Source organism: Hydra vulgaris, chromosome 01, assembly GCF_038396675.1.
Source record: "Hydra vulgaris chromosome 01, alternate assembly HydraT2T_AEP".
Lineage (NCBI taxonomy): Eukaryota > Metazoa > Cnidaria > Hydrozoa > Anthoathecata > Hydridae > Hydra > Hydra vulgaris.
In genome coordinates, this window is record NC_088920.1 from 26,354,875 (window position 1) to 26,367,567 (window position 12,693).

The 12,693-nt window shown below is 26.6% G+C and overlaps 2 protein-coding genes across 2 annotated transcripts; both read left to right on the plus strand.

Annotated features, from left to right (window-relative positions):
• Window positions 1-3,408: 3,408 nt before the first annotated feature.
• LOC136074287 (uncharacterized) lies at window positions 3,409-4,703 on the plus strand. The gene is made up of 2 exons (XM_065786591.1): window positions 3,409-3,649; window positions 3,724-4,703. Exons 1-2 carry the CDS (start codon window positions 3,409-3,411, stop codon window positions 4,701-4,703), a joined length of 1,221 nt encoding a protein of 406 aa, XP_065642663.1.
• Window positions 4,704-9,047: 4,344 nt separating this feature from the next.
• On the plus strand, window positions 9,048-11,089 carry LOC136074288 (uncharacterized). The gene is made up of 6 exons (XM_065786592.1): window positions 9,048-9,276; window positions 9,355-9,414; window positions 9,514-9,774; window positions 9,821-10,345; window positions 10,545-10,850; window positions 10,980-11,089. Exons 1-6 carry the CDS (start codon window positions 9,048-9,050, stop codon window positions 11,087-11,089), a joined length of 1,491 nt encoding a protein of 496 aa, XP_065642664.1.
• The last annotated feature ends 1,604 nt before the right edge of the window (window positions 11,090-12,693 follow it).

A 12,693-nucleotide genomic window follows, 5' to 3' on the forward strand; every position in this document is an offset into this window, starting at 1 on the left:
ATTTATAAATTTTTTTTAAAATTTATAAATTAAAGCATTTTAATAAAGAATCGATACTTTTATTTATGGATAACATATCAAAATTTACTTTGTACATATTCTTTTTTATTATTTCAATTGCATTTGGATTTGCAGATAAAGCAGGCCAATTCACTTTATCTAAATTATCATTTATTATTTCAATAGCATTTGGATTTGAAGATAAACTAATCCAATTCACTTTATCTAAATTCTTTTTTATTAGTTCAATAGCATTCGGGTTAGCAGATAGCATATTCCAATCTACTTTATCTAAATTTTGTTTCAACAAGTCGACTGCATTTGGATTTTTAGATAAAGCAGACCAATTCACTTTATCTAAATTACTTTTTAATATGTCAATTGCATTTGGATTTTTAGATAATATATTCCTATCTACTTTATCTAAATTTGGTCTTATTAAGTCGATAGCACTTGGATTTAAAGATAAACAATACCAATTCACTTTATCTAAATTATTCATTAATAAATGGATAGCATATGGATCAGTATTTTTTGATAACATATTCCAATCCACTTTATCTATATGACTTTTTATTAGTTCAGTTGCATTTGGATTAGCAGATAACCATTTCCAATTTATATATCTAATTCTCCTTTTCAATAATGGTATAGCATACTTATTTCTACATAGCATACTCCAATTTACTTTATCTAAATTCTTTCTTAATAATGTGATAGCATCAGGATTAGCAGATAATAAATTCCAATTTAAAGTTGCAATAATATAATTTTTCATTTTATTAAAAAAATAAAATTACTTATATCATTTTTCAAATTTTTTTTCTTGTTAATTTATAAATTTAAAAAAATTTATAAATGATAAACGCTTCATAGAATCATATTTAAAAATGGAATATTAGCAAATGGTGAATTAGGTCCTAATAATAATCCTGAACCTACTGACTCGTATCCCTTTCCTTTATTTAAATAGACTCCTTCACCTGCAGAAGCTCCTTTACCCCAAGGTCTTAAAAATAAACCATTTCCTGCTTGAACAATTTTAATCCCACTTCCATTCTTTTTCATATAAACAATGCCGTTTCCAGCAATTTTATTAACTAAATTGTTTCCAGTTGCAGAACCTACTCCTGAAAGTAATCCAGTTGCAAGTGTTGGTATTACACTTTTTGCTAAAAAATTCCAGCTGTACTTAGAAGAGGTAAAAGTGCTCCAAGAAATCCTCCACTTTTTATTTTAGAATTGTAAATGAGCTATGCTTTACTTAAATGCAATACTACTCCTTTACCATTTTCATATGCTTTTGAAATTTTATTCAATTGTCTTGTTGTTACAGCTAATGCATGTTCGCCATTAAAATCGGAATGTGATAATTCGATGCTAACTCCACCTTTTTCAGCCATTGCTTTTTTAATTTTTTTCAACTGACCTTCTGAGAGATTTAGTTTAATATTAGTATACGTTACCATTTTTATTTACGAGATAAAATATTTTTTAAATCATTTATATTTTTATTGAGTCCGTTTAATAGATCTATCATTTGATGTTTCGTTTTTTCTCTTATATGTAATCTAACAGATATATGTTCTCCTTGGAAATTTATCAGGTCTCCATTTTGATCTGTAAATTTAACATACATCCTTTCTATTACTCTCGATCTTAATGGAAGGTAAGTTAAATTTACAGGATTTAGAACCATTTTTTCACCAGGATTTACATCTGGAAAAAATGAATATAAAACATTATCTGTTTTTCCATTCACGTATGATGATCCTATTAAATCAATTGAAACATGTATATTATTAATTTTTAATATATTTGTTATTGTATCTGATATATAATTACCTGATGAAATTATTTTACTATCAAAACCTAAAACAGTTCTAATTGAGTTTGGAGCTGTAAAATCTACTTTATAACCAGATGCAATAGTTTAAGTTGAACTAAGTCTGCTTATATTTACGCTAATTGAAATAGCTGTAACTCCAGCTACAGTATTACCATTACTTAGTAAAGTATCACGAATATATTCATTTATATCTTTATTCTCATAGGTTCCAATTGGAACAAATATATCAATCCAAGTTGTTCCATTATCTTTACTATATCTAAAACTGTTATTTGTAGAACCAACATTTGGAAAGCTATAGCTAGTAGTTAAACTTTCTAGAGCAATTTCATATTCTTTATCTTTTTCAAGCTGAATAATAGGTCCAAATTCAGTTGTTATATAATTACTGTTTCCATTTATTATTATACAAGTCATTTTATATAGAAAAGAAATTTTTTTAATTCAGTTCTCAAAAAATTTAGATGGAGTATAAAAATTATTAAAACCGCTTCTATATTTTACAAAATCTTTATTTGAAGATAAGTCTATAACAACAAATCCATGAGGTTCATTCCAACAGGAATCGCAAAAATCTTTAAATTCTTTTATATCCATATCACGTGATGCATGATCATAATAAATATGTGTTAAATTCTTTGAATCTTGTGGAAATAGGCAAATAAAATTTGCATTTTCTCTAATAGTTCTCCTAGGTAACTCACAATAATTTTGTGATAAATAGAAACAATCTATATTATTGTTCTTTCCTCTTGTATAATACTTTTCACACTTTCGTGTGAAAAGTATTACATATAAAATAACAATCTTATGATATTTGATGATATAATAGATGTGAATCACTTCAGTGATTCACATCTAATATATCATCAAATATCATAAGATTGTTATTTTTTGAGTCAAGTTCTGATGGGTCTGGAACATCATCGTCTGTTTCAAAAAATTTACATTCTATATCAGATTTTTTCTTTACCGCTTTTGAAACTTCTTCAATTAAATCTAGATTTGCATTTAATTTTATTTCATTTTTTGATTTAATTAGATTAAGAATAACTTCTTTTGGTAATTTTTCTTCAAATGATTTTTTTATTATTTTGTATTCTGGTTGATAAAGAGACTTTGAAAAAACTTGTAAATTATTATAATCTAACCAATCAGGTTTTAATAGAAAATTTAATAACAAAGTAGTTTTTCCACAACCTGACTTTCCAACAATAAGTCCTCTTATACTTTTAGGTAAAAACTTGTTATTATTTCGATTATTATCTTCACTACATGATAAATCATCAACGTTCATTTTATATATAAAAAAAATATTTATATATAAAAATGTACTGTGTTAAATGTAAAAGAAAAACAGACACACTAAACCTACAAAACGTTGTTAGTAAAAACAATAGAAATATGCAACGTGGAACTTGTGAAGTTTGTGGAACAACAAAAACTCAATTTGTCTCAGCTATGAAAGGTGGAGATTTAGTGAATTCAATTAATTCAATAACTAAAAAAATAAAATTACCATGGGCAAAATTTCCTGGTGCAAAGTTCATTCCAGGTAAATGCATTTACCTGGAATGAACTTTGCTGGTCCTGGTACTAATTTAGATGAAAGACTTACTTCCACTGATGCATATAAAGAATGGAGTAAACCTATAGATAGAGTTGATAATGCCGCTTATCATCATGATCTTGCTTATCAACATTTTACAGATACTGGAAATAGAAATTTAGCTGATAAAATGATGATTGAAGAAATGAATGCTATAAAAAATCCATCAACACGTCAAAAAATTGAAAGAGGTATTATAAAACCTATTATAGCATCTAAAGCAAAATTTGGATTGGGTTTTGAAAATACTCAAAAAAACTACAAGCGATCAGTAAAAAAGACAAGGAAAAAAAATTAATATGGACTGACGAACTTGCAAACGAACTTCATAAACCTGTTATAAAACATTTTAAAAAAAGAAAAGTGATTGTCAATGGAATTGATAAAATATGGGCTGCTGATTTAGTTGATATGCAATCTTTATCGAAATTCAATGATGGTATAAAATACTTACTCATGGTCATAGATGTATTTTCAAAGTATGGATGGATTGTTCCATTGAAGAACAAAACTGGAATTGATGTTGCTCATGCTTTGATTAAAATATTTAAAAATTCTTCGAATTTCCATGGATCCGAAGGATCTAAGAATAGAAAGTGTGAAAAATTGTGGGTAGATAAAGGTAAAGAATTTTATAATAAGCATGTAAAATCGTTAGGGATAGATATATATTCAACTGAAAATGAAGAAAAAAGTTCTGTAGTTGAACGTTGGAATAGAACCATGAAAGAGAAAATGTTTAAATACTTTTCAGCTAATTCAACTAGAAGATATATCGATATTTTAGATGAAATGGTAAATAATTATAACAATACAAGACATTCATCAATTAAAATGACACCAGTTGAAGCTAGCGATAAAAAGAATGAGAATATTGTTTGGTTAAACTTGAACGGAAATGTAAGATCAGGACCAATGCATCCTAGATTTTCAATAGGTGATAAAGTTAGGATAACTAAAAAGAAGAAAACATTTGAAAAAGGATATACACCAAGATGGACTGAAGAAGTTTTTACTATTTCAAAAATTCAATACACAGATCCTCCAACTTATAAAATAAATGACTATAATGGTGAAGAAATACAAGGCACATTTTATGAACAAGAATTGCAAAAAACAAATCAGGAAATATTTAGAATCGAAAAAGTAATTCGAAAACTCAAAAACAAATCATTAGTAAAGTGGTATGGATATCCTGATTCGTTTAACTCTTGGATTGATAATAAAGAATTGAAAAATTTATAGAAATAATTTTCTTATTTATATAAGATAAAAAGAAATAAAAAATAAAAAAATTGAAAATGATTTAAAGAATTTATTTTCTTAATAAAAAGAAATGTATTACATATGCAAAATTATGAAATTAATTAAAATCGATTTTGTGCAACTCGCTAGTAATCCAGATCCATCAGCAGTTCGTTTATTAGAAAATAAAAGGCTAAGAAAAGAAATAATTGAAGAATTGTGCTTGAATCCAAATGCAATTGAGATATTAAAGGATAATTTAGATAAAGTCGATTGGAAGGAATTATCTCGAAATCCAAGTGCAATTGGCATATTAAAGAAGAATTTAAAAAAAGTAGATTGGGAAAGTTTATCTGAAAATCCAAATGCAATTGAACTATTAAAGAAGAATTTAGATAAAGTGGATTGGTATTGTTTATCTTTAAATCCAAATGCAATTGAGATATTAAAGGATAATTTAGATAAAGTAGACTGGGATATGTTATCTTTAAATCCAAATGCAATTGAACTATTAAAGGATAATTTAGATTAAGTCGTTTGGGATGAATTATCTCGAAATCCAAATGTAATTGAGATATTAAAGAATAATTTAGATAAAGTCGATTGGAAGGAATTATCTCGAAATCCAAATGCAATTGAACTATTAAAGGATAATTTAGATAAAGTCAATTGGAAATGGTTATCTGCAAATCCAAATGCTATTTAAACATTAAAGGATAATTTAGATAAAGTCAAATGGAATTGGTTATCTCGAAATCCAAATGCTATTGAAATAATAAATGATAATTTAGATAAAGTGAAATGGAGTAGTATATTGCGTATTCAAAAACCTGGTAAAGATTTTGAATTTAGACCAAATAAAGTCTATTGGCATGATATATGTGGTAATCCAGCTGCGATAAATTTATTAATAAAAAATTTAGATAAAGTAGGTTCAAATATTTATTCAAACCCAGCTATATTTAATTATGATTATGAATATATGAAAGATTCGAATAAAATCCTCCCTGAAATAAAAGAATTTTTTATTTCACCTGATTATTTAGATATGCTAATTAAAACATATGGAAGAGAATATGCAATAAATTTTTTCTTACCAGAACCAGAAAATGATATTGTAAGTGAAGCACGAAAGATTTGGTATTAGATTTTTAAATTTTATTTAATTTAAAAATATGAAGACGCGTGATTTAATATTTAAATCTATAATTAATAATGATAAAATAGTGATTATTATTAATAGTTCTGATGTAGACTTATTAAATGAAGCAATAGAAGAAGCAACAAACTTATATGATGATTATGATGAAGATTATACTAAAATTGATGTAATATGTATTAAAGACATTAACGAAATTAATTCAATTGAAAATTATCATAATAATATGATAAATATAATAAATTTAAGTAAATGAAATTTATAAATTAAAAAAAATTTATAAATTTAAAAAAAAAAATTTTTTTTTCTTGCCTATATAAAAATGGGAAATAGAGAAGATTATGAATTTATTCTTAGATTAGAAGATCACTTTAAAGATGTGTGCGAATCAAAATACACTAGTAATTATGATTATATAGAATACAATTGTACTGGAATATTTGAATTAACAACTATTAATTATCATCAATACTTTAATAATAAAAAATTTTTAAAATTAAAAAGTAGAATAGGTATTTATTATAAATATGATTAGAAATATAAAAATATAAAATTAAAATTATTCCTTAATGATAAATTGTATGAATCCTATTATAAAACTGAAGATGATGCTTATAATTACGCTAGTAAAAAAGTAGCTAAAATGATCCATAATTTAGAAAATATAGAAGATTATGATGACTATTTTAGTATTGAGCCTTTTTAAAATTAAACATATATAAAAAAATTTTTTATATATGTAAAAAGCATGAAGAGAAATCTCCCAATTTGAAAACTTATAAATAAACATGTAGATCATCCGCAATTAATTTTTAAGTTGCATGATAATTTAGATCACAATCCAGTAATAAAAAGTGATACTAGATGTGAAGTATTCGCACAGCAAGATATTAAAATTGGCTTCATGTCGCATAAAAGTATATCTTTAAAGTTAGGACTTGCTCTTTCAGATACATGTGGCGTAGCATTAATTTCGTTAAAAAATGATCTTAAATTAAATTTGTTAAGTTTACACAATTCAGTTATATCAGAGTCTGTTGATGATATTGTAGTAATTATTTTTAATAATTCAATAGAAGAAGTAACAATTAAAAAAGGAGTTTATTTATTTTTAATTTATTATTACTTCCATCTAATTCTTATAGTATAGTTTATCAACCTACTATATCTAGCGGGTCCAAAGGACCTACTTCGCTTGGTTTCGATGGACCTAAAGACTCTGAGATACTGAAAGGGGTCTGAAAGACCTCTTGGATTTGATGGAAAAAGATGAAAAATAATATAAATATATTTTTTTCTTTAATTAAAATGGAGTATTCACCTAAATCAAATAATTCAAATATGGATAAAATATATCCGATTTTACCAAACGAATATACTGAAATAGAAACTCAAGTAAGTGCTACTGTATACCGTTTGAATAAAATAAGTGAAATTCAAAAAGAAATAGAAATTCAGAGAGATAAAAGAGCAACATTAAGTAAAAAATATCATAGAGCTGTAAAAATAATTTCAGCAGTTGATGCTTCATTAATAGTGAGTACAATGGCACTTGGAACTGTTGGTATTGGTTTTTTAGCTACAATAGTAGCAACACCAATAGCTATTGCATGTAAAGGAGCAGCATTAGCAATAGGAGCTCTTTCATTGATAGAAGGTCAAGTGAATAAAAAATTAAGCTTGAAAGCAGAAAAGCATGAAAATATCAAGTCCATTGCTAGCACAAAACTAAATACAATAAGTGATCATATTTCTAAAGCTTTAGTAGATGGGCATATAGATGATAAAGAATTTGAGTTGATACTTAACGAACTTGAAAAATTTAAAGTTATGGTAGATAAAATTAAAACAAAGGCTAAAAAAGATATTGATGAAGAAACTAAAAAATCATTGATTAATAAAGGAAAAGAAGAAGTTATTAATACACTCTTACTTAAATTAAAAAAATAAAAAAACATAACACAAGTGTTATGTTTTTTCTATAATATATAAAATGTCCTTTACAAAAGTTACTAATCAAAAAGATAGAGATAGAATGTTTAACGAGTTATTAGATAAGAAAAAAAGAATACGAGAAGGTGAAACACGAGAATGTGAGATGAACAATATCCAATCTGGAATGGGAGTTCCAAAGGTGGGTCCGAAACAACGAAAGACTACAGATAATATATTTGGAATATATTCCAAAGACAATAAATTTTACATTGGAAAAAAGCAATTAGTTATTAATGAAGGATCTATAACTATTGATGGAAAGGAATATGTTGGAACACCTGGACTTTGGGAATTATTAACAAAGTTTAAGCCTAACAAGGAAATATATAATAAAAATGATCTTCAAAATTATCGTGAAATATTAATACAAACAGATGCTATTACTACTGATAAAGGTAAACCGAAGTCATCTAGAAGTGAAAAATACAAAGAAATAATATCACCAATTTGGAAAGATATAAAATCACTTAAAGTAGTTTATAAAATAAAAACTGTATATATACCTAGTGATCCTAATGCTCTAGTTGAGATGCTTTTATTACGTATAGCTGCTTGGAAAGCAGGTAATACAGGATCGAGAGATGAAGCTGTCGCATTTAGTGATGAATTATTACGACAGGGTGTACTAACTGAGGAAGAGTATAAAGATATACAAGAATTATTATTACCAAAGATCTAAAAAAAATTTTGTTTATATATAAAAATGCTTATTATTAAAAGTAATAGATATGCAAAAAAGCATGTTATTGGTGGTAGTGGATTGTTTGATACTTTAAGAGAAATGTTTAGACGAATATTATCATCTAATGTCACAAAAGTATCATCAGCTATGGTAAAAAAGCTTGCATCTACTGATTTAGGTCAAACTGCAGTAACTGCTGCTAAATCAGCAGGAAAAGGACTTGCTACATCAGCTATAGAAGCTGCAAAAAATGCTGCAATTGAAAAAGGCAAAAAACTAATTGATAAGATAAATAAAAGTGAAGAAGTAGGTCTATCAACAACTGGCTCATCAATTAAACTATCTAAAATGTTGAAAGCTCCTAAAGGGTCGAAAGCTCCTAAAGGGTCGAAAGCTCCTAAATTATCACGTGAAAATGCTATTAAAATAGAAGAATTAGTAAAAATAGGACAAGGATTGAGACTCGCTAAAATGTGAATTAAAATTTTTTTATCTTGTAAATAAAAAAATGGCAACGGAAACTGAAATTATAAATATTTCTGAAATTTTAAATATTAGAGAAAAACCAATGGTAGAATATGGAATTGAAGAGTGCGAATATTTTGAATATCAACCAGCATCTCTTTCAAATTATAATAGTGAAACTCCTATAAGCATTAACACTACATTGGAAAGTGTATACATGTTACCATCTGAAGCATATCTTTGGATTGAAGGAAGACTTCTTAAAACTGATGGTACAGCTTATGCTAATACAGATGCAGTATCGCTCACAAATAATGGATTAATGTACTTATTTAGAAAAATAATGTAAGATTTATCTGGAGAAGAAATAGAATCACTTAATAATCCAGGAAGAGCAACTACAATGTTAGGTCTGCTACAATACCCAAACGACTTTGAACTAGCACAAGGATTAAATCAATTATGGTATAAAGATACAGGAACAACAGCATGATTAACAAACAATACAGGATTTGCAGCAAGACAGTCATGGATAATTCAAAAGCCAAATTCAAAAGGATCATTTTCAGCTTGCATACCCTTAAAACACATTTTTGGATTTTGTAATGATTATGATAAAGTTGTTTATGGATTTACGCATACAATAACTCTTGATAGAAAATCTGATAATGAAGCAATTTTTAGAGCTGCTGGTGTAGCTGCTGGAAAAGTAGATATTCAAAAATTATCATTGTTTATGCCACATGTAAGACCTTTACCAAAAATGAGAGGTATTCTCATATCACTATGATAGTGATATAGCATCAAAAATATCAGTTCCAGTAGCTTTTAGATCACGTGGTTTTGATAGTTTACCAGTACCTGTTGGTACTACTGAATTTAGTTGGCAGCTCAGTTCAAGAATAAATTCAACAAAGCCTAGATACGTAATTATTGGATTCCAAACAAATAAATTAGAAAATCAAGAAATTAATTATACATTATTTAATCATTGTGATGTAAAAGATATGTCCATTAATGTTAATTCCAGAAAATATCCTACAAATAGTTATAATTTATCATTCCCAAATAATCAATTTTCGAGAATATATAAAGCAGCAGCTGAATTTAGTAAAAAATTTTATGGAATGAGTGAATTGATTACAAACTGTGACATATCTCCTTCTGAGTTTAAAGATTTATACCCACTATTTGTTTTTGATATTAGCAAACAAATACAAGATATAAAAGGATCAACATTAAATTTAACAGTTAAAGTCACATTTAACTCAAGTGTTCCAGCAGATACAATGGCATATTCTGTTGTGATATCTGATACTTTATTTAATTTTGAATCAGATGGTAATAAAATGCATGCGATTAAAGGTTATGTTAATTAATATATTTAAAATTGATATAAGAAATTTTTTTTCTTTATATAATAAAAATGAATTATACAAGGAAATATTTACAAAACTTATTAAAAGAAAATAACATTTTACAATCATCTCAAAATTACGATACATTATTAATGTTAGCTATAATGATAATGGCTTAATAGATAAAAATAAAATCATGGAAAACGTAATAGATGTAAATGAAAAAAGGCATGTTGGAAGACCAAGAATACATCCAATAAAAGAAGTTACTGAGAAAAAGTCAGTTGGTAGACCTAGATTAGATAAAGTAAAAGAACCTGAGAAAAAAGAAATTGATCCAAAATATGAAAGATTGAGAATAATTAGAAAAGAACCAGTCACTGTTAAACTCACAAACATAGATACAGGAGAAGAAATAATATATAAATCATTATATAAGGCTATGAAAGAAACTAAACACGGATTTGGATATTTTGAATTACGCGATGGTAAGATTGAAGATGGGTACAAAATTGAAGTACTCAATTCTAAAAAATTTTTAAATAATCCTAAAAAATTAAGAAAAAATCTAAAGATTTTTCCTGTAAACTAAAAAAAAGTATATATAAAAATGACAGATAAAAGTGATAATAGACCGTATAAGTCTGAAGAATCTGTTAGTCCAGCTTCACGTGGACTTAAAAGACCTGCTTCAGAACCTTTAGAAAAATGTGTCCCTCAGACCTAAAAAACTCTAAAAAAGACCTAAAAAAATAAATATTTCATATGGCTTATCATATGAAATATAACTTTTCTTATATTTAAATTTTAATAAGAAAAAAAATTGAAATTTGATATAAAGAATTTAAAAAAAGTATAAAAAAAAAATCTAATGGATATAAAAATGGAAATGAATCGTAAAACGATAAAAGAATTAAAACAAATCGCCAAAGAGCGAGGGATTAAACAATACTATAATATGCGAAAAGATGATATTGTTAATGCGTTATCCAACACACAAAGACCTATTAGTTCAAATCAGACAACTATCAATAGATATTTTCCAGTAATTCAAAGACCTCAAAATGATAGATATGTTCCAGTAATTCAAAGACCAATTCCAGCACCACGGCCTGATAGATATGTTCCAGTAATTCAAAGACCAATTCCAGCACCACGGCCTGATAGATATGTTCCAGTAATTCAAAGACCAATTCCAGCACCACGGCCTGATAGATATGTTCCAGTAATTCAAAGACCAATTCCAGCACCACGGCCTGATAGATATGTTCCAGTAATTCAAAGACCAATTCCAGCACCACGGCCTGATAGATATGTTCCAGTAATTCAAAGACCAATTCCAGCACCACGGCCTGATAGATATGTTCCAGTAATTCAAAGTAATCCTAGAACTTTTATTCAAGTACCCTATGATCAATATTACAATCAAAGTCAATATAATCATTACAATCAAAGTCAATATAATCATTACAATCAAAGACAATATAATGATCAACATCAATATAATCAAAGACAATTTGACCAAAGATATCAAAATGATCAACCTCAATATAATCAAAGACAATTTCACCAGAAATTTAACCAAAGATATCAAAATGATCAACCTCAATATAAGACACATCACAAAAAAAGACATACTTTACATAAAAATGCCCAAGTAAATCGTGTTCCAGTAATAAAATCTTCCACTCATAGCATTGATGAAAAAATTTCAGATATTATAAATAGTTATAATAAAGCATTAGAACTAGTTAAGCCCTATATACCAGATGATATTAAGAAAAAATTAGAAGAAACAACATCAAACATTAATAAAGAGTCAGTAAATTATATTAAAAAAAAATTCGAGTTTAGCTTATCTACATCAGCTATTAGGAATGTTGCAAAGCAATATTCAGTTAAAGGATTGAAAGGTTATGATGCTTCATCGTTTTTAGATAAGGCTAAAAATAATGCAATTAAAGTGCTTAAAGAAAATAAAAATTCAAAAGTTTATTTAGTTCTTAAATGTGAAATGGAGCAAATAAGTATTGTATCAGAAACAAATGAAAGAAAAAGTGTTCCATTTGGTGTTAAAAGTACTGTTATATTAGAATCAACAGATTTAAATAAATTATATGAAGAAATAAAGGCTAAAATTTTAGAAGAAATGTCAAAATTTTTACAGGAAGGTTCACAATGGAAATTTGTTTGCGTCAAAAAAATGGATATAAATTTTATAACATATAAGCCACTTAAAGGAAATTCATATATTCCACTTAATGAATATTTAACAGCTAAAAAAGCTATTATTAATATAAAAAATGAAGATAATCAATGCTTTAAGTGGTG